This window comes from Spermophilus citellus (genome assembly GCF_964194105.1).
Source record: "Spermophilus citellus genome assembly, chromosome: 13".
NCBI lineage: Eukaryota > Metazoa > Chordata > Mammalia > Rodentia > Sciuridae > Spermophilus > Spermophilus citellus.
Window position 1 is genome coordinate 82,199,462 of NC_138193.1, and position 22,211 is coordinate 82,221,672.

A 22,211-nucleotide genomic window follows, 5' to 3' on the forward strand; every position below is an offset into this window, starting at 1 on the left:
AATTATTAAAAAGCTTCAGTAAAAATTTTATAAAAATTCTAAGGCAATATATCCTGTAAAGACTGCCCTTCTGGTCAGAAAGGACAGAAATTACCTCAAATGGATGTTGCCATCTAGGAAGCTGGGGGTGGAGGGCAATGAAAACCTATCGAAATGAGAGGATTAGTTACATTTTCCATTACCTGTGAAAACAAACTGATGCCCCAGGCACATTAAAAGCTCATGTTTATTCCCTAATTTCTTTGAATACTCCTGCTTCTGTCTATGGAGTTTTGTTTTATTTAGTTTTAGTGTTGGGGATTGAATCCAGGACCTTGCACATGCAAGTGCTTTACGGCAGAGATCCATTTTCAGACCCCTTCAAATTCAGTTTTAATCTTAGCAAGAGTTCATTTTTTCCTTAAACCTGCTGATGTCAATAGTTGTTATTTTAATTATGCAAGTTAATTAAATACAAAGAAAATCAACAAAATACACATAGAAAAGAGAATGACAAGTTCTATGAAAACTAACTTGAATGTTCTAGAAAGACTAAAAGTGAGTTACTAAAAAAACTGTTAAGTTGGAGTGAGAATTTTAAACATCACAGAAATAGAGATGAATTCTAACATATTGTTTTGCCAGATTTTAAAAATTTATTATTCTGCCTTTATAAGTGAAACTAAGTGGCTGGGGTTGTGGTTCAGCAGTAGAGTGGTCACCTAGTGCGTGCGAGGCCCTCAGTTCGATCCTCAACACCATAAACAAACAAACAAACAAATAAATAAATAGATGGGGCTGGGGATGTGGCTCAAGCGGTAGCGCGCTCGCCTGGCATGCGTGCGGCCCGGGTTCGATCCTCAGCACCACATACCAACAAAGATGTTGTGTCCGCCGAGAACTAAAAAAATAAATAAATATTAAAAATTCTCTCTCTCCTCTCTCACTCTCTCTTAAAAAAAAAAAAAAAAAAAAAAAAAAAAAAAAAAAACTTTCTTCCTCTTTGCTTATAAGCATTGCTTAAGTGTGTCCTGTAAGTTTGATATTCTGTGTATTTGTTCTCATTCCTAAGTACTTTCTAATTTCCCTGATGATTTCTTCTTTATTAAAAAATAAATAAATAAAAATAAATAAATAAATAGATGTATTGTGTCTGACTAAAACTAAAAAATAAATATAAAAAATAAATAAATGAAACTAAAAATTATGAAAAGTTATTTTTGGTCATTATTTTATTTCACAATCAACAAGAAATTTAATCAGAGATGCATCCTTAGATGGGGTGGGAGGCCTGACCTTTTATTTAAATAAAAAAATAAGAAATGAATACATATGAATGTTAAAATATTTAAGGTATTTATGTATAAATTCTTATAATTCCACACTTTGATTCTTTATTCATGAGTCACCTTCCATTCCCAACCATACCAGATATGAGTACTTATATCACACTCTTGGCAACATTACAAAGCAGATGGAATCAAAACTCATATTTCATTATTGAAAAGGCAGAAAACTACCGACTACTTATAGGTCTAAAACAAAGGCTATTTTGTAATTTTACTATAAAGTACATAATCTATAAGGAAGTACATTCCAAAAATATTTTAATATACATAGTACACACAATTTAACTATCACATTATAGTAGTTTAAAATGTTATTTTTACAGTGACATTTCTTAATCTGATTCAGTTTTGATACCTTTTGGCTCCACAATGGCCACTATCTATTTCATGTTCAAATTTTTAAAAACTATATACTAAAAAATAAAAATTTACCTCAAAAACATCAGATTACCTTTCAAATTTAGAAGTTACTTTGCTCTTGGTTTTCTAACTTACCTAAATATGTGGGCCACTACTCTTATGTGGGCCCAGTATAACTAAAAGAGATATTCTTTCTGGGTGTTTTGGTACTAGGGATTATTTAAAAGCAAAATATAAAGTCCCTGTGATATAAAGTAACAAAATCAGCTGGTCTTAGGTTATCAAATTGTTCCTGTGCATAATACTGATCACTATATAGCTATAGTACAACACTATATAGCTATAGGTACCTATGAAATGGGCTGAAAGCAAACTGTTATTAGCTACAATATGAATATTTATTTAAAAATTTCTACTACAAATTCTACTATGAATTTTTTCCTAAAATGGACAGGTAACAAATTTTAGCATCCTTTAAAGAGCAAAGTCTAGATTCTGTCATGATGACTTCAACAATTAAATTCTAGGAGAAAGTTTTTAAAGGACTTACGATCTTGTTATTTCTTTATGACTCCTTTAGATACCTGTTTGGTTAAACATCTACAATTCCACACTATGAAAAATTCAGTCACTGGTATTAGTTTATTGAGGTAAACATCTCCTAGAATCTATTATTTAAGGTTTTTCTTCATGCATTCTATGGTCTCTCCAAACTCTATATGGAATAATTTGCTAGAAATTTTAAAAAAGGGAAAAGTCCTATAAGCAATTTTATTGCAACAAAAGATTCAACTGATTGATGAAAAGAACATACAGAATTCAAATCTATAATATACTGAAAATGTTATATTGTAGCAATTCCATAGCCTTCCTGACCAGCATCCAACAACATGCAGACACAGACAAAAACAGGCACACAAAATGTTATTATAATATTTTGAATTAAACCTTAATTTTATACTTATGGTTAAAGAAAAAAGTTTTTAACTTCCCACTAATGCAGACATATATCAAGGATTCTATTTTCCCCTTAAAATGTTTTATTAAATATATCACTTGCTAAGGAAATTTCACTTCCAGAATTTCATTAAATACAGAGATATTTATCAATAAATTCTTCCTGAAAAAAATTAAAAAGAAACCAGGAAATTAAATTGTTCTCTTTCCTTAGGAAGAAACAAAAACTTCCTTACTAAAATTTGACAAATAATGATGAATATAAATTCAATGTGCATAGATTAGATGTCTCATTCACAATTGAAAAATTCAAAGGACATGCTCACTTGAGTTACAAACAGCTCTATTTCATATTCTTTTCAAAAGAAGACTTGTATCACACATAATTTTGCATTTTTTTCCTTTTTCCTTTATAAATAGGTACCTTTTAGCAGCAGATGAGAGAGTTTCTTTTCTTGCAATTGAAACAGAACTGGTGTGACTTGTTTTTCTGTTCGTACCACTTCCATTGGTTATACAGGACATGGAAATAGCTTCTCGAAGGCTTGGTTGGCCTAGAAAAACAAAACAAAAAACTCATATCAAACTTCAAAATATTACAAAGATCAAAATTTTAAAACTTAAGTCCATTAGTGTTTAGAACCAGTGAGCAGACTGCCTCACTTGTATATAGGACATCATTATTATCACAAGATTTTTTTTTTTTTTTGAGAGAGAGAGAGAGAGAGAGAGAATATGAATGAGAATTTTTTAATATTTATTTTTTAGTTTTCGGCGGACACAACATGTTTCTTTGTATGTGGTGCTGAGGATCGAACCCAGGCCACACGCATGCCAGGCGAGCACGCTACCGCTTGAGCCACATCCCCAGCCCACAAGATTTAATCCTATCAAAAAAGACCGATAGAGAGATGCTGAGTTGCTAAAAATGCAGCCTATTCCTCTTTCCTTTTTGTAAGGCAATGCTGCTCATTTTCTTAGTAAAATGGTTTGCTTTCTAGGCATAGCAGCTTTAAAGCACATGATTCAAGGTTGGGTCTCAAATAAATCTCACATCATCAATCTTCAGAAATAGTTCTGTTTTTGTTGAAATATATTTTAAATCCTAAAAATCATAATGTCAAATCTTAGAATGCTATTTCACATAAAAAGTCTAAATATATAAAGTAGTTTATTTTCTTATAGAGAAGAATGAGTGAACCAAATGTATGGTGGGTAGATTGGTGTGATCAGGAGCAGTTTTATCACAAGATATGAAGTCATGTAGATTGATAATCAAAAGTATTAAAATTTAGAAATAGAAAATACTTTTGATTTCTGAAGTCAGTTTTATCACAAGCATTCACGTAAAATCTAACTTTTTGATTTGACCAATCTCATATTTGCTTTTCTTCACAAAAGCACACACACAAAATAAAACTTTTATATATAGGAACTAAAATACTTAACATTCTACAGTGCTCAATACATGGCAGTGTAACACTGCTGTTTTGACAATAAGCCACTGGGTTTTACTTGTATCATAATTACCATAATTATCATAATTACATCCTTAATATAGGCTCCTAGATCCTACCTCAAATTGAAGGAATCAGTACAGAGAAAGGGGAAGACCTACGGCATTTGCTTTTTGAAACTTCTCATGAGAAATCTCACACATAATAACCCTCAAACCCCAAATGCTAATAACACTGGTCATTAGATTTAATTTTAGCATGCTAAATAAGTGACTTCTTGTATCAATGGCTCCTCTCCTCTGCCATGGTAAAACACTAATAACATAAAAATTCCACTTTTACCATTTAATAAGGTATAATTTATTTAGTATATTCACAATGTTGCTCAACCATCACTACTATCAACTTCCAGAACATTTTCATCATTCCAAATAGAAACCCTGTACCCACTAAACATTTTTACCCATCATTCCTTTCTTTCTCCTTCAAGCCCCTGTCAGCTATTAACCCTTTCTGTTTCCACAGATCTGTCTAATTCTGGATAATTTCTATACATGGAATCATACAATATTTTGTGTTCACACATGTATCAGCATATACAAATACTGTACTCTTTTTATAACTCAATAATATCTCATTGTGGGGGCTGGGGATTTGGCTCAGTTGGTAGAGTGCTTGCCTCACAGGCTCTGAGTTCAATACCCAGCACCACCAAAATCATCATCATCATCACCATCATCTCATTGTATGGATATACCACATTTTGTTTATCCATTCCTCTGCTGATGATAATCTGGATCTTCTACCTTTTGACTCTTGTTAATATTGCCACCATGAACACTGTGTACAAGATGTCATCTGAACTTTTTTTTCCCCCAATTCTTCTGAATATATGCCTAGGAGTGAAATTATTGGGTCGTATGATTGTTCTATGTTTATTTTATTTTATTTTTGGTATTGGGGACTGAGCCCCAGGGGTGTTTTACCTGTGAACAACACAAGTCCTTTTTATTTTTTGAGACAGTGTCTCACTAGGTTGCAATGGCTAACCTTGAACCTGTGATCCTCCTGCCTCAGTCACTCAAGCCACTGAGATTACAGACATATGCCACCACAATCAACAAATTACTTTATATTTAACTTAGTCACACAGTTGCTGTATCATTTTAAAATACTACCAGCAATGTATGAGGGTTCCAATTTCACCAAGCCTTGCAGACATTTGCTATTTTCAATGTTTTAAAAAAACATAGCCAGTTGAGGGAGTATCAAGTGTTATCTCATAACTTTTGGTTTTATGGATTCTATTGTTTGTCTATACTCTACTTCATTCATTTATTTTTGTTATAATTTTATTATTTCCACACACTTCTGTGATCTTGGGTTTTAGTTTTTTCTTCTTAGTTCCTTAAGATGTGACGTTGGTTTATTGATTTGAGATTTCTTCTTCTCTTACTTTTTTTTTTTTTTAAATGCTGGAGATTAAACCCAAGGTCTTATACCTACTGAACTATACTCCCCGGCTTTCTTTTTTCTTTTTTTTTTTTTTTGGTAGGCATTTACTGTGATAAATTTTCCTTCTAGCACTACTTTGGCTATATCAACACTTTTTGAAATATGATTTTTCTTTTTATTACACAAAAACCCATTAACCACTATAGAAAGGTAGACATATGTACAAATGTATATACATATATGTAAACTCACAGATATTACATATAGCTTGTAATTCACTTCCATTTCTCTTTCAATACCTCAAGTTTCATCTCAAAAGAGATTCATACTCTCATTAGGATAGGATAATAAACAAAACAATAAAAACACAGAAAAAAGTTAAGTATTGGCAAGGATTTGGAGAAACTGGAAACCTATGCACTACTAGTAAGAATATAAAATGATACAGCCACTGTAGGACACAGGATGGTGGTTTTTCAAACAATTTAATATACAATAATCATATGGCCTCACAATTCCACTTTGGGTGTATATCCAAGAGATTTGAAATCAGGAACTCAAGAAGATTTGTAGAGGAAATCTTATAGGACAAGTAAGAAATGGCCAGTTAAAATGTGGCTGATACCAGGATCCTATTGTAGCATGTGTAAAGGAAGAGAAAGAATGTAAGAGCAAAGCCGGTATATATGTATGTGTGTGTGTGTGGCACTGGGTGGGCAGAGGTGGATGGAGAAGACCAAAACAAACACACCAAAAAACCCCTTGATTATCATAACAGCATCATTCATAACAACTAAAAGGTACAAACAAATGTCCAATGATGGATGAGCACATAATAAAATGTGCTATGTACATAACAATGGAATATTTTTAATCTTAAAAAGGAATAAAATTGTGCCAGGAATGGTGGTGCATTCTTGTAATCCCAGGGAATTTGGGAAGCTAAGGCAGAAGGATAGCAAGTTTGAGGCCAGCCTCATCAATTTAGCAAGACTTGTCTCAAAATAAAAAAATAAAAAGGGATGGGGATATGGTCAGTTGTAAAGTACCCCTAAGTTCAAAAAAAAAAAAAAAAAAAAAAAAAGGAAAAAGAAAATTCTTAGTAAGACATCAGAAATCTTTTGCAATAGGCCCTACCTACCTAGGCTCACTTCTTGACACCCCTAATCTAACACCCTGTGCCTGTTTATTCTAAACTCCTAAATGAAATACTTTAATTCTTCTACACTTTCGTACTTGGATGGGCCTTCTTTCAAGCATATGCTTAGTCACCCCTACTTGCCTAAACTAACACATATTCATTATCCACCCACTCATTAAATATTTACTCAGGACTTACTGTGATCCTAGCCTTGCCTTTATAAAAGTGCCTGTACAAAGCAGCCACTGACATCACACAGTTCAAAGTCTTCCAAGAGAAGCACATGAAAATGTGGTAAATACAGTAACAAAGTGATATATCAATGGGATATTGTGGAAGTACAAAGAAAGCACATATAATTTTGAAAGGATGATTGAGGACACAGAGCTCAAGCAAGGTTTCCTAGGGGAAATACAGAATGAAGGATTAAAGGACAAGTAAGAAACAGCTAGTTGAAAGGTAGCTGATAAGATAGCAGGATCCTATTCTAGTATATGTAAAGAAAGAAAAAATGTAAGAGCAAAGTGCAAAGCAGTGTGTGTGTGTATATATGTGGGGCATTGGGTGGGCAGAGTTGGGTGGAGAACACCAAAACAAACAAACAAACAAAAAACTCCTTGATATGGCTAAACTATACAACAAGAGAGGTTAGTGTCTGGATAGGGAAGGCATGCCGGATTAGATCATAGAGACTTTGTATATAGATCCACTAAAGGGTTTTAAGTTGAAAAAAGACTTAGTTGGATTTGTGTTCCAGTAGGTATGTGAAGAGATTTCAGGGCAGTGGTCCAAAAATAAGGTTATGAGGACCTGAAATAAGAGCTGGTTAGCATGAATGGAAAGGAATAACAATTTTAAGAAATATGTAGAACCCAAAAGATGAGTTCAGTTTTTGGACATGAATTTTGAAGGACACAAGAGGACCAATCTAGTAAATAGATAATTCTTAAGCACAGCTATCTAGATCACAGGTATTGAGTAAATGGTACCAGTAAATAGCTATTAAGATCATGAAGATAAATGAGTGGCAATGTCACCTTTAACAAAGAACCTTCAATACCAGTTTGAGTTATGCATCTATCTAGGTGCTCCTATAGCATTCTTAATTTACCTTTATTAATATTAAATAATACAATTTTATAATTATTGACTTGTCTTCTTACTTTACCCGAATTTCTTTGGGGATAAAAAGAAAATTTTTTTTTAGATCTCCAGTACCTAAAGCAGTGACTGGTATTCTGAAAAGATGAAAGGAAGATAAAACTTTCCATCAATTAAGTGGTACAGAGTAGTATTAATTACCAAGCACTTATTATTTGTTAGGTATTGTCCTAAATATTTTATAATTGTAATCTCCTTTAATCTTCTTTATCACAAGATTAAAAAGGATTTATTATTATCACAGTTTTACTGATGAAGAAACTGAAGTTCAGAGAATTTAGCATACTCAAAGTTATACTGTAGTAGCCAAAGAAATGAAAATTTAAGTCTAGGTACAATAACCAGGAAGAAGAGAGAATTCAGCCATCTGAGTTGTGGCAGAAAAACAAATAGGAATTTGTTCTGGTTTGGATCTAAAATGTTCCTTTAAGTTAAATGCTTAGTCCCCAAGTCAGCAGTATTTTTGAGATGGAGCTTTTGGAAGATGACTGGATCATAAAGGCTATAATCTCATCCATGGACTAATCAATTGATGGATTCATAATTTAATGAACTACTAGGAGAAATCTACAAGGTACAACCTAATTGGAGGAAGCAGGTCTTTGGCAGATGGGGGACATGTCCTTGAAGTCATTCTCATTCTCTCATTCTCTCTCTCTCTCTCACACAGCTGGGGGACATGTCCTTGAAGTCATTCTCATTCTCTTTCTCTATCTCTCTCTCTTTCCTTTCCCTCCCCTCCCCTCCCCATTTTTTTTTCCTTGAATGCAAGACTCAAGCAAATGGGCTTTCTGACACTTTAGCCTGACAGTTCCTAAATATTAACTGATGAATTTCACAGTACTATAGACTCACAAAGCAAAGATTTACATATTATAAATCTCAAAATCTAAAATCCTTGTTCCCCCATACATAATATCTTTGTTCTTGCAAATTTTCCCATCTCTCCCTCTAAAGCAGTAATTTTCTTTTGTCACAATTTCCTACTTCTCTAATTTTCTTCTTCCTTCATTCAACAAGCTATTTATTGAGTCATTTAAAGGCTGGCTATGGTAGTAAGCAACTGTCCTTGTCTTTAAATAGTTTACAATCTAGTAGAAACAACATAAATAAATGCCAATACAGATATACAAATAAAGTTTTAAAACAATTCTGAGACAAAAAATAGACAATTTATAGGAAATAATTAAAGAGGTCTCAAAGTTAGATGAAATTTTGATCAAAAGAAAGATAAAGATGATCCGTGGAGAAAGAATTATAATGCTCAAAATCTTTTATATCAGATTCCTGATCACATGCTCAATCAATGGCTTCAACTACATACCTCTTCACACTCTTCATTCTCAACCTCTTTGCCACCTTTATCTTATTTCATTCTTTGAGAAGACTAAAGACTAACATATACTCCATCAAATTTTATCTTCTCCATTTGGAACTATATACCCTTCTCATTTCCTCTTGTCTCACATGAAGATGTTAGTCCTTTCAACTCCTTACTACGATTTTTTTTTAAAGTATATTTTGACTGAAAATGACAATGGAGGCATTTGACTCTCAGAGCAATGAAACCCTGTAAATGGTAATTACTGCCTGGTCTGAGGCAATCTACACACAAAAGGCAACCTAGAAGTCTCTGAGGTAATCAGAACTCATTCCCTCATGCCCTATCAAAATTATCAGTTATTTTACCTTAATGGTTCCAGCAAGGAGATTTATACCTTCCCAATCTGAAAATTTTAATTTACTTAACAACCTTCACAGCAAAACCTAACAATCTCTACCTTCTTCCAAATGTTATTTGGGATAGGAGCCAAATAATACAGAACTGTCTTCACATTATCTCTCCAGAAACTATGTAATTGGGAACATTGCTTTTGGAGAATTGACCCCTATATTTCACTTTTAAAACTAAGTTCTTTTATTTCTCCAGTGGCAATTACAATGCTTCTTATCTTTGATTTACCAACAGTTTCTGGATTTAAATTACTAGTTACTACCTTTAGATAGGTAAATATGACTCTTTTACCTCTGCAAAATTATGTACTAACAGCTTATCTTCACATAATGCCACTAGGTTGTAGTCTCAAATTACATTCATTTGTTCACCCCCAAAAGGTCCTAATGGGTTTATCAGGCACCAGCTGTTGTATAATTTGTCTTCCTGGCAGTTAGAACTGCTAAAATGTTCCCTGGGCCTTCCTTTATGTTCCAAAGTACAGGTACATATTTTTTTTCTTTTGGCAAAAATTCAACTGCAACTGGTGCATATATTATGAACACATGCTGTCAAAAGGAAAGAATTCTCTGACAGAGAAGGTATATGAGAAATTTAAATGATAAACCACCTTAAAAGGTACTGGGAAAAATTTATACCTCAGTTAAGTGTCTGGCACAATATACTTTAGAAAAATATGAGGCTTAGCTTTTAATAGTTTTGGCACATGGAAAAAGATAAACTAAAAGAGAACTAAATATAATGAAGTGACTAGTTAGGTGTGTTTCTGATTTGGGCATTTACTGAATGGCAATATTACTATGGTGTGATATAGAATATCATGAAGCCATTAAAACACAGACATCATTAACATTTAGTTTGATCCATACTTGAAGCCAAGTCATATTATCACCATTTAACAAAATTATTTAATAGTTGTCGTCAGCAGTGGGAAAGCTGACCTATCCTTCTAATCAGCATCATAAAAGGGTTCTACTCGATCTACCTGTAGGGGTTTGTTTAGTCTGACTGCCAAAAAAAAAAAAATATATATATATATATATATATATATATAAAAATAGAAAATGTATACTTTATGATTATGATAATGATGATCACTGCTCTGTCGATGATTTATGTGAAAGTGAATAGTCAGCTAAACGCAGTGGCACACACCTGTAATCCTAGCAACTCCTCAGGAGGCTGAGGCAGAAGGATTTCAAGTTTGAGGCCAGCCTCATGCTGTCTCAAAGAAAAAAATGAAAAAAACTGGGAATGTAGCTCAGTGGTAAAGCACCCAGGGTTTAATCCCCTGTATCATCTTCTCCCTACCCCCCCAGAAAAAAAGAAAGTGAATACAGTCAGCCTTCCATACCTATGGGAGACTGGTTCCAGAAGCATGCCCATCCCCAAATCTACAAATGCTCAAGTCTCTTATATAAAATGGTGTGATATATGCATATAACCTATGCATATCCTTCCATATACTTTGACTGGGGGTGGTTGTGGTGGGGATACTAGGGATTGAACTTAGAGGCACTAGACCACTGAGCCACATCCCCAGTCCTATTTTGAATTTTATTTAGAGACAGAGTCTCACTGAGTTACTTAGCACCTCACTCTTGCTCAGGATGGCTTTGAACTTGAAATCCTCCTGCCTCAGCCTCCCCAGAATGCCTGGGATTACACGCATGCAACACCGCACCCAGTTCTTCCACATACTTTAAATCATCTCTACATTACTTAAAATACCCAATACAACATAAATGCTAGATAATAGGTGTTACACTATATGGAATAATGACAACAAAAAAAGTCTATATGTGTTTAGCCAGGCATGGTTTTGTTCACCTGTGAAAAATTTTGATCTGTGTTTAACTGAATCCATGGATATAGAACCCACAGAGAGAATTTTTAAGTATCTTCAGTCTTTTCTAACTTCACAAGGGATTTAAAAAAAAAAAAATCACATGAAATAAAATGGTTATGTCTTTACTTTTGAAAGGGAAAAATATAAATCTTTTACAAAGCATTTTAAATAAGTATTTTATAAAATTTTTCATTTATTTGAAAATACTTTGCTTGAAAGGTTTATACCAAATATTGTACCCTTAACATGTTAATCCTGTTTAATGTTAAAACAGTTGACCTATTTTTATACTATACACAAATGGCAATAGTGAACAGTCGCTTAATATTTTTTCCAAGTACCTTCTATAGTATACCACATATAAACTCCAAGACAAAGAGCTGCCAATAATAAAATAATAAAATTTTAAATGGGGTATTTCTCTCAATGTTTTAATATCAATATTAGAAAACATATTAGGCAAATTTTCCACTAAAGGGAATGAATGATACTAGTGGACCCCATTCTATATGAAATAAAATATATCACATTAGCATGTTTATAAGAATAGTAATCAAAGTAAAAATGAAGTAGAATTTTAGAATCAAATGAAAGAAATTCAACATATCTTTAATTAGTAAGAATTAGGTTGCTATTACATGAAAATTAAACGTTCCAATGCTGCAGCTACAGGGGTTCTGTGGCTCCTCCAGAAGTGAATAATTCACTACTGATAAGTCGTTACAAAGGAATTATGACCAAAGACAACTAGAAAAGGACTAGAAACAACAACTTGCAAAAAAGTTCCTAGGGAAAAGGAACTATAGGGCTGGGGTTGTAGCTCAGTGGTAGAGCGCTTGTCTCACATGTGTGAGACCTTGGGTTCAACCCCCAGCACCATGTAAAAATAAAAATGAAAATATTGTGTCCATCTACAACTAAAAACAATATTAGGAAAAAAAGGAACTATAGCTATTTAACTGTATTCACATTTTTATGACACTGAGAATTAGGTCTAAGTAACTGAGGTATCATACAAAATGTTGTGTATCTGTTAAATTTTTAAAAAGCAGTCTTTACATTTCCCTTAAATTTTTCAGAATTTTCATTACTGAAGTACTTTAGTAAACAAAAAAATGAATTAAAATTCTTTAAATTTTCCTCAATTACAATGTACTGTTATTTCAGAATAACCAAAACATTTTAAGTGTTTTTAAAGACTAACAAAACTATTTTAAAACACTTTTTTAAAAAAAGTTGTATAAAAATGCTCAACATCACAAATTATCAGGAAAATGCAAATCAAAATCAGCAAAATAAACAAAACAGCAATGAGGTAACATCTCACCCATTTAGCATGGCTATTATATTAAAAAATAATAATATTAATAAATGCTGGCAAGGAGGCAAAAAAAGGGAAACTCTCAAAAGCTGCGGGTGAAAATGCAGAGAGTAAGGAAAATAATACGGTGGGGTTCCTTAACAAAACTGTCGTACGATCCAGAAATCCCACCTACAAGTATATGTCCAAAGGAAATAAAATCCATATGTTGAAAAAACATCTACACTCACATGTTTACTGTAGTATCATTCACAACAGCTAAGATATGGAATAAACTTAGGGGTATATTGATAGATGAATGGTTAAAGAAAATGCAGTATGTGTCTGTGTATATACATACATGTACGTGTATATACACACTCACACACACACACACACACACACACACACACCCGGAATATTATTCAGGCATAAAACAAATGAAATACTTTCCTTTATAGCAACATGGATAGAACTGGGGAACATTATTTTAAAGTGAGATAAGCTAGACACAGAAAGATACTGCACATTCTTACATATATGTGGAAACTAAAATAATTGATCTCAAAGAAGAACAGGGTAGAATTTGGTTACCAGAACCTGGGAAGAATTTGGGGCGGGAGGAATAGTGTTAATGGTGCAACTGGGTTGGCAGAATGATTTAATGCACAGGAGGATAACTTTGGTGAACAACAATTAATTGAATGTTTCAAAATAGCTACTAGACTCACAAATTAAAAGTAGCCTCCAATTTAATATTCTCTTCTAGCTACTATGATCAAGCAAGTTTAAGAGTAGCTATATTTACTGCTCTAAATTCCACAATTCTCAATTGCAGCTTCCCAAAATACCAGAATTTGATTTTCAACCTATTACTCCAATAAAATTTTACCTTGAAGATGTTTCTAATACTCTTACTATGAATGCCAAATCAAACGGTCACTTCTAAGACTTTATTTGACCCCTCTATAGCAGCTGGCAACATGAAACACTCTTGTTATGCTGAAATGTTGGAGCTTCTAAATGGAACTACGCTGGACTTTCATTTCATTTTATATCCTCTTTCTATTACACCAACTGTCATCCATGAGCTGAACAGGCCCAAATTCTTTTGGCTAGCCAAGACTAACATGTGCACCAGAACTGGAATTTAGTTATCAATATGTACATATTCATACACCATATTCATATACCTCAAACTCAATATTCAAAAACTGAATTCATAATCTTTCTTCCTCCTCATATATGGTTAACTGTATCATCTTTTATCTAGCTGGAATTTAGAATGAGACTTTTCTCTAGGTTTATAATTTATACTGGCTTATTGCAGTAGGTAAGCCAATTCAAATCCTTCCTTTCCCATTGTTAAAATAAGGGCAATCATGCCACTCCCCATCTAGTCTACCTGGAAATCAGTAAAAGATGTGAATTATATTTAAATGCTTGATTAATCTGAAATAATTCAAAATTCTTTCTTGATGCTTAAAAAAAGAAAAAAGTTACATGTGGTCAACCTCAGAGCAACAGGATCCTAGGAACTGTTTCTTTCAACCTTGAACTCACTGTAACTAAAAGTTAAAAATTCCATTGTATTAGGGTTGGTAATAAGTATCATAGCTTAAATTAATTTTTCAGGATTATTAATTATTATTATTAATTTATCATTGGACAGATGACCAAGAGAGATTAGAATAAAGCTATTTAAACTATAATCATTTAAAATTAGGTTTCTGTAATAACAGGATGATTTTTTTTAATATATATGAACATATGAACATCTATTTGCTATGTTTAAGATAGAATGGAGACATAAAAAGAAGATTCAGTTCTTGCCCTCAATAAATTGTTATCTAGTTGGAAGATACTAACTTCACAGAAACAGTATGCCATAAAAGCATATAAGTGCCATCAGTACTATTATACAAACATTTCCAAATTAAGAAGCATCTTAGCAAGGCCCTGCTTCAAAATAAAAAATAAAAAGGGCTTGGTATGTGGCTCAGTGGTCAAGTGCCCCTGGGTTCAATCCCTGGTATCGTCCCCCCCACCCCCACCCCCACCCTGAAAAAAAAAGTAAATAAAATAATAGACTTAAGTTGCAGAATTTCTTGGGAAAAAGAAACAAACCATAATCAGGTAATGCAACAGAGAAAAGAGTTTTATATTCCCAATTAAATTTTCAAATAAAATATTGCATAAAGCAAGACTCTCCCTACTTCACAACCCCCTTACTTACCTTTACTCGGGACTGATTTTTTCACTGAGGCCACATGATCTTCAGAGATTGCAAGACGCCTCAAAACATCAGCGAGAGCTGCCTTTAGCACAGTGATTTCATCTTCTTGTTGTTGAACTCGTAATTCAAGAGCTGAGAGGCGATCTTGAACATCCGAAGTACTTGCAGCAGAAATACTATCATCTAAAAAATAAAATATTGAACATTTAAAAGATATTCTGCTTGAAAAAGAATCTCTTTCTTCTAAGAAAAACTATACCAAGGTAAATTTGGCTTTTTTTTGTTTGTTTGATAGTAGGAATTGAATCCAGGGACACTTTTAATGGTGAGCTACATTCCTAGTCCTTTTTATTTTGAAGCAAGGACTTGCCAAGTTACTGACAGTCTGCCTAAATTGCTATAGCTGGCCTTGAACTTGCAATCTCCTGTCTCAGCTTCCTGGGTTGCAGGGATCAGATGCATGCAACTGGGCCCAGCCCAAGGTAAATCTTTTTTAAAAGACGATAAAAATTAAAACAAGGACAACTCCAACATGTTTACACAGAATTACTATATAGATTAACATCTATAAAGATTTTCATAGTATTTTAACTAATTTAAAATAATAATAAAAGTTTTTAAATTTGTCAAATAATTAAAATGATGAAAATCTTCCCCAAGGTCAAGCCTCCTCCTCTTTTTGTGTGGTACTGGGGATCAAAGCAGGGCCTCATGCATATAAGGCAGGTACTCCACCACTGAGCTATAACCCTCACCCCAATTTTCCCCTATTTTTACACTATCCCCTTAGTTGGTTTTCTCACCAAAATGTTCTCTAAATATGTCAAAAATTGAGTTTAGAAGCGGGGGGGGGGGGGGGGAGGTGACCTCCAATTCTATTATCATAACATTATGAAGCAGTAAACAATATTCATGTTGAAGATCATATATATATCAACAGGCTTCCCAGACATATTTCCATGACAATCTGATACTGAAGGAAAGATGGGTTTTAAATTTAATTCAGATGCCAAGTTCTGATTCTGTATTACAGTGACTTTGGCTCTCTGAGCCTCAATGTCTTCATCTTTAAATGGGATTGCTCTAATGAAGACATTTACATAGTACAAAAAGTATAATTTGAGAGCTTTGACTACATTCACTTTACAAGGCAGACAAAATCTATAGCATGCTTAAGGACTGGTAAGAACAATTCAGTCTCTCACCTTAGAATTTTTATACGTGATATCTTTCATTTCCATGGTAGTTAAGCTCAATTCTAGTTGATCCATACTGTTAGACCATGATCACTATTATTTCTTTCCAAAATGCTTTTCTATTTTCTGTCTAATAGGAAAAAAAGCAGACTTCCTCTTTTGTGAAGCAACATTTGGGGAGAATGGGGGTGTACAAAGGATTGAATCCAGGTGCTTAACTACCGAGCCACATCCCAACCCTTTTTAATATTAGAGACAGGGTCTCGCTAAGTCGCTAAGTTGCTAAGTGCTGAGGCTGGCTTTGAACTTTTGATCCTCTAGCCTCAGCCTCGTAAGTTACAGCACTGCGCCTGGCATGAGGCAACATTTTTTTTTTCCTGGTTGTATATAAAGTATATTCACACCAATTTGTGTCTTCATTCATGTACTTTGGAGTTCATCACATTCCACCATCATTTCTAACCCCCTGCCCTCTCTCTTCCCCTCCAACCACTCTGTCCTATCTAGAGTTTATCTATTTCTCCCATGCTCCCTCTCCCTACCCCACTATGATTCAGTCTCCTTATTATCAGAGAAAACATATGGCATTTGGTTTTTTGGGATTGGCTAACTTCACTTAGCATTATCTTCTTCAGCTCCATCCATTTACCTGCAAATGCCATGGTTTTATTCTCTTTTATTGCTGAGTAACATTCTATTGTGTATATATGCCACATTTTTTTATTCATTCATCTACTGAAAGGCATCCAGGTTGGTTCCACAGTTTAGCCATTGTGAATTGTGCTATAGCAGCACAATTTTTAAGGTCCTATTTGGCTGCCTCATACCCACTTCTACCACCCCATAAATGAGGTTGAACAATATTAGACGGCCTTTTTAAGGTTATAATACTAAGTTTTAAGGTTATAATACTAAGTTTTAGTATCAATTCACTACTATCAATTTCAAATGGTTCAATCTAATATTACTAATATTATTTTAGTATCAACTGACTACTATCAGTTTCAAATGGTTTAATCTAATATTACTGTAAGAGTAGTTATGAGATATTAAGACAAATGGAGACTTGCTAAATTTCCCAGAGAGAGAGGTGTAGCCCATTTTCCCTCTTGGTTCACTGAGAGGCTCACTGTAAGGATACAGCCCTAGGACTGCTGGTAGTAAAGAAACTTTTGACTACCCTGAGTTCCAATTCTAGCCTCTGAAACCTTGGATCTATTTTCACAACCAGTCTAGTGGTCTGGCACTATGGCGTGTGCCTCTAATGCAAGCAACTCAGGAGGCTGAGGCAGGAGAATTGCAAGTTCAAAGTCAGTCTCAGCAACTTAGTGACAGCCTAAACAACTTAGTGAGATCCTATCTCAAAATAAAAAATAAAAAAAGAACCAGTCTAGTACTCTTCCCAGATAATTATATAATCTAACAAATTGACTCTTTGCAAGCTATCACTCTTGTAAAAGTCAAAGGTCCTGATCAAGTCAGTAATCTATGTGAATATGCCTAAACTGTTCTCCATTTATGAAAGATGAGGTATAATTTAATAAATACATAATCTGCTTAATTCTTTTGGGAAGCAGGGCATGGTGGTACAGCCTGTAATGCCAGGAACTCAGACGGCTGAGGTAGGAAAATTGAAAGTTCGAGTTCAGCCTAGGCAACTTAGCAAGACCCTGCCTCAAAATAAAAAATAAAAAAGGCTGGGGATCCAGCTCCATGGTAGAGCACCCTTGGGTTCAATCCCCAGTACCCAACCCTGAAATCTTTTGGGAAGCCAGAAGAGCCTAGTGTTAAGATTATCAGACTATAAAGTTAAAATTATAATACTAGGTTTTAGTATCAACTTAATGTTTATCTTTGGCAAGTCATTTAAGTTTTATGGACTCTGATTTTATTTTCTTTTTAATGACTAAGGTTTTTATTTTGTGAAACATGAAAGGTGATTCCACTTGTAAAAATCCTACCCCAACTTGATAGACACTGTGGAAGGACCCAAGGAAATTTTTCAAAGACTATAATAAGCCACAAAGTTAACTATTTAAAATGTCCTGTGTTTGTATCATATCTTTCATATTTATTACCTCATCCCCTTCCTACACAGTCTATATTTTATATTTGAGGAAACAGCTCAAGAAATTAAGTAACTTGCCCAAGGTCACCAAACCAGTCTTACGTAAGACTCAAACACAAGTCTCTTGACTCCCAATTTAAATGCCCTTTATTTTTATTTCTTGCCATGTTCTAATAATAATCACAAGAAGATTAAGTAAATGTATCTTTTTCACAAAGTCATAGAAGGAGTTTAAACTACTGAATGATATAAACATATTTTTATTTTAAAAAGTCATTTGGCTGTGTTGTGTGAAAATGGACTGGTACAGACTAAGAATAAATGCAAGAAGTCCAGACAGGGGGCTGCTGTAATAACCCATACAAAAGGTGATGGTTTCCTCAGTTACGGTGAATAAATATGGACAAATATTCTGCTACCTCAGTATAAGTATTATTAGAATACCTCCCTCTTTCACTCACAAGTTCTCTAGTTCAGATGACCAATTAAAGGATCATTTTCACTAAAGCAAAAGCAATAGAAGTTAAAAGAAGCATAGAAGTGCATCTCTGCAATTTCTGATAGCTCTAAATCTCTGTAATTCCTTCCTGTCTAAATCTCAGTTCTTAACATTTTCAAGGGCATGAATCTGAGAATCTGTAAAAGCTTTGATAAAATAGTACATTTTGGTGTTTCAATGAATAAATATGCTTGCTTTTTACTGGCTATAACTGGTTTACCCACATTTAATCTCCTCATGCTAATTAATTCTTACTGCCATATAGGTAGGGTTCCATTAAGTTACTATTCCATAGTGATGTTCTTACTGCCCTGTTGATTACTGCCACAAAATCAGAAATGGCCTAAAGTCCACAGAATACTATGCAACAATAAAAAAGTAGGTATATAAGCTAAAATTCTGAAAGATCTGTAAGACAATTTAAGTGAAATAAGCAAACTGCAAAGCAATATATACTGAATGACTTACTAAAACGAACACACATGCACTGAAAACACCTCTAAAAATAAATAAATAAAGCAGGCATGCCTCTAAGCCCACCTACCACAAAGACTGAAGCAGGAGGATCACAAGTTCCTGTCTAGCCTGGGCAACTTAAACTTAGCGAGATCTTGTCTCAGAAATTAAAAGGGCTATAGATGTAACTCAGTGGTAGGGGCATCCCTAGACTTAATACCCTATACCATAAAACGGGGGGAAAAGTGAACAACAATTAAAAAAAAAACCCAAACCTTCATAATTATATAGATATGTAATACACACAGAAAAAGCACATATTTCAAACTGGTAATTGGGTTATCTCTGATTTGGAAGATAAGATTAGGAGGGTGGGAATAAAATGAAAATTTTGCCTTTCGGCTTAAGTAACTCTAAATTATTCAAATTCCACAATACAAGGGTACCATGTGTTAATTATGCACTTCATTTAAGTTAAAAAGCACTGCCTCTAAGCCTTGAGTTCTTAAGGCAACTTTTCACTAGGCACAGTGAAAAAAGAACAATATAATAAAACACAATTAACTTAAACTTGCATTCAGAGATTACTAAAGCTAGAACAAAAACTATTTTGAAGTCCAACAATCTTCTTCATCATTTTATAGACAAGCAGGTACACCAAGATCTTTAGAAATTAGGTAAATTTACCATGGTCAAACAGCAAACTGAGGTTAGAACTTCTGCTGATGACTCTGTTCCATTGCTCCCTTTTCATTTTGAAAACTCCTCTTCCAATCTTAACGTACCACACTCTCATTCACGATAAACATTTTAGGAATACATCTGTACAGTAAATAGAATATATCCTTTTATATTTTTTGGGGGGGTGGCACTAGGAATTGAACCTAGGGCTCTTTATTACTGAGCTATATCCACCGTCTTTTGTTTTTCAATTTGAGACAAGGCTTACTAAATTACTTAGAGCTTCACTGAGTTGCTGAGCCTGGTCTCAAGCTTGCGATCCTCCTGTGTCAACCTCAGAAGTCACTTGAGATTACAGGCATACAGCCTGCACTCACTTATATTCCTTTTTTTTTTTTTAATATAAGTATATTCATTCCCTTTCCTTACTTCATGGCAGTCCCTTATTTTGTTTTGCTCCTTCTCAAAATAGTTTCTAGATTCAGGGTTAAAATACAAACAACAAATGAATTCTCAAGAAAGGTAAAACTAATGAGAAAAGAAAAGAGAAGAAAGAGGAGAACTATGAATCTCTTACCCATCAGTCTATTTACTGGCTTAAGTAAATGTCTTTTATTAGAGGCATAAGCAAATTTATATGTAACTCGTAAACTTTAATATTCAATATTATAATTTTAAAAATCCAATGACAGCCATTCATTAACTGAATCATAGTTAACCTGTTTTCTGAATGGTCAAGAAATGTGTTACCTTTACAGAAATAAATACACTACATTTTATTCTAAGTATCTAGAAGGTGACAATACAATATTGTATCAGAATTTTGAATTTAACTCTTAATTTTAAGTAACACCTTTCGAATTTTAAGTAACTCTTTCTAAAATGGAATTCTATACTTGCTTTTTTCCTAATAGAGGCATACAATTATAACCATTTCTTGATGATTCAGTCTCCATTTAGACTATTAATTACTATGCTGCAAGTACTGTGATAAAATGATGCCCTAGAGGCTATTACATGTCTAATTAAATAAGTGAAAAACTGAATAGTTTCTAGTCTTTCTTTAAACCTTTTCTCCTTATCGCTTTGCAGTTAGAATTAACTTGCCCATCTATAACAATGCTCCCTTCCAATATAATTTCCTGTATTATGGAATATTTGGTAACTAACCTTTATATGAAGAGAAAAAAAAGTCTCTGAAAGGAGAACCTTTCTATTTAAAAATTACATATGCATGTATACATGCACATGTATATATACACTTAATTTTATGTGAATGTATACATGCATGAATATGTGAGCATGCGCGCGCGCGAACACACACACACACACACACACACACACACACACATATTAATTAAGTAGAAATGTCCTTCCCTTACAAATGAGCTTACTGAAATCTTGAGAATTAACCGAGATTGTGCAGCTAGTAAGATGGAGAGCTGGGATCTAACCCAAGTCTGTCAGATCTAAAATTCAGCTCTTTTTCATGCCAGACTGCATATTACATATTTTGAATACACAAAGACACTCAACTTATTTGGGGCTCATTTTGCCATAGTGTAATAAGGACTCTGGTCTCCTGACCAAGTATGGTTATTTCATCTCTTTATTTTCACTGATAAAATAATTTATCATTTACTTTTTTGGCTCTTGGATAGATTTCAGATTGATACTGCTATTCCATTATCTTTAGTTAAATGAGGCATTCAAACATACAGGATAGGGTTTCTGGTTATGGTTAAGATTGAGAATCCTCATTCCACTTCTTTCCCTAACTGCAACAAAATATTCTGAAAAGAATGCATAAAACAATTACTTGAGATCTTGAAGAACAAATATTAATAGACATTTAAAAGGGAAATCAAATTTTGAAGAATGATCCATGAGGCAATGAGTTCCTTTGCTTATACATATAGCTTATAAACTTTGAGAATTGTGTACAAAAAAAGCTCCAGATAAAACCCTTTTTTTCTCTGATCACCTTTAACTTTCCCAACCACACAAGTCCCAGCTGTGAAACTGCAACACATGGTGCAGTGGCATGCCATGGAAGCATGAGGGACTCCCATGTGTGCTCGCTCTCTCTCTCTCTCTCTCTCTCTCTCTCTCTCTCTCTCTCTCTGCTTTACCTTGAGTTGACAGCAACACAAGGAAGGGGAAAAATCCCAATTTTATAGGAAGATCGCAAGGAAAGGGAGTCCATGAGAGCTTGACTGGATGGAGGAGATTACAGAGAGGAAGGAATTAGAGAAAGAGATCCTAGGCTCATCCTCCCAGCTACACAAATACAGAAACAACTGGTATCAACACAGTAAAGATTTTTGAGAAT

At 33.9% G+C, this 22,211-nt stretch overlaps 1 protein-coding gene across 3 annotated transcripts in view; it reads right to left on the minus strand.

Moving 5' to 3' along the window:
* The window catches only part of EML4 (EMAP like 4), a 141,163-nt gene that overhangs the window by 59,721 nt on the left and 59,231 nt on the right, over positions 1–22,211 (minus strand). For all 3 annotated transcript variants that reach the window (XM_081264809.1, XM_081264808.1, XM_081264807.1), the window contains exons 2-3: positions 14,980–15,162; positions 3,070–3,199 (exon numbers count right to left, since the gene is read on the minus strand). In XM_081264809.1, coding sequence (XP_081120935.1) covers positions 3,070–3,199; positions 14,980–15,162 — 313 coding nt within the window. The remainder of the gene's footprint in view (positions 1–3,069; positions 3,200–14,979; positions 15,163–22,211) is intronic.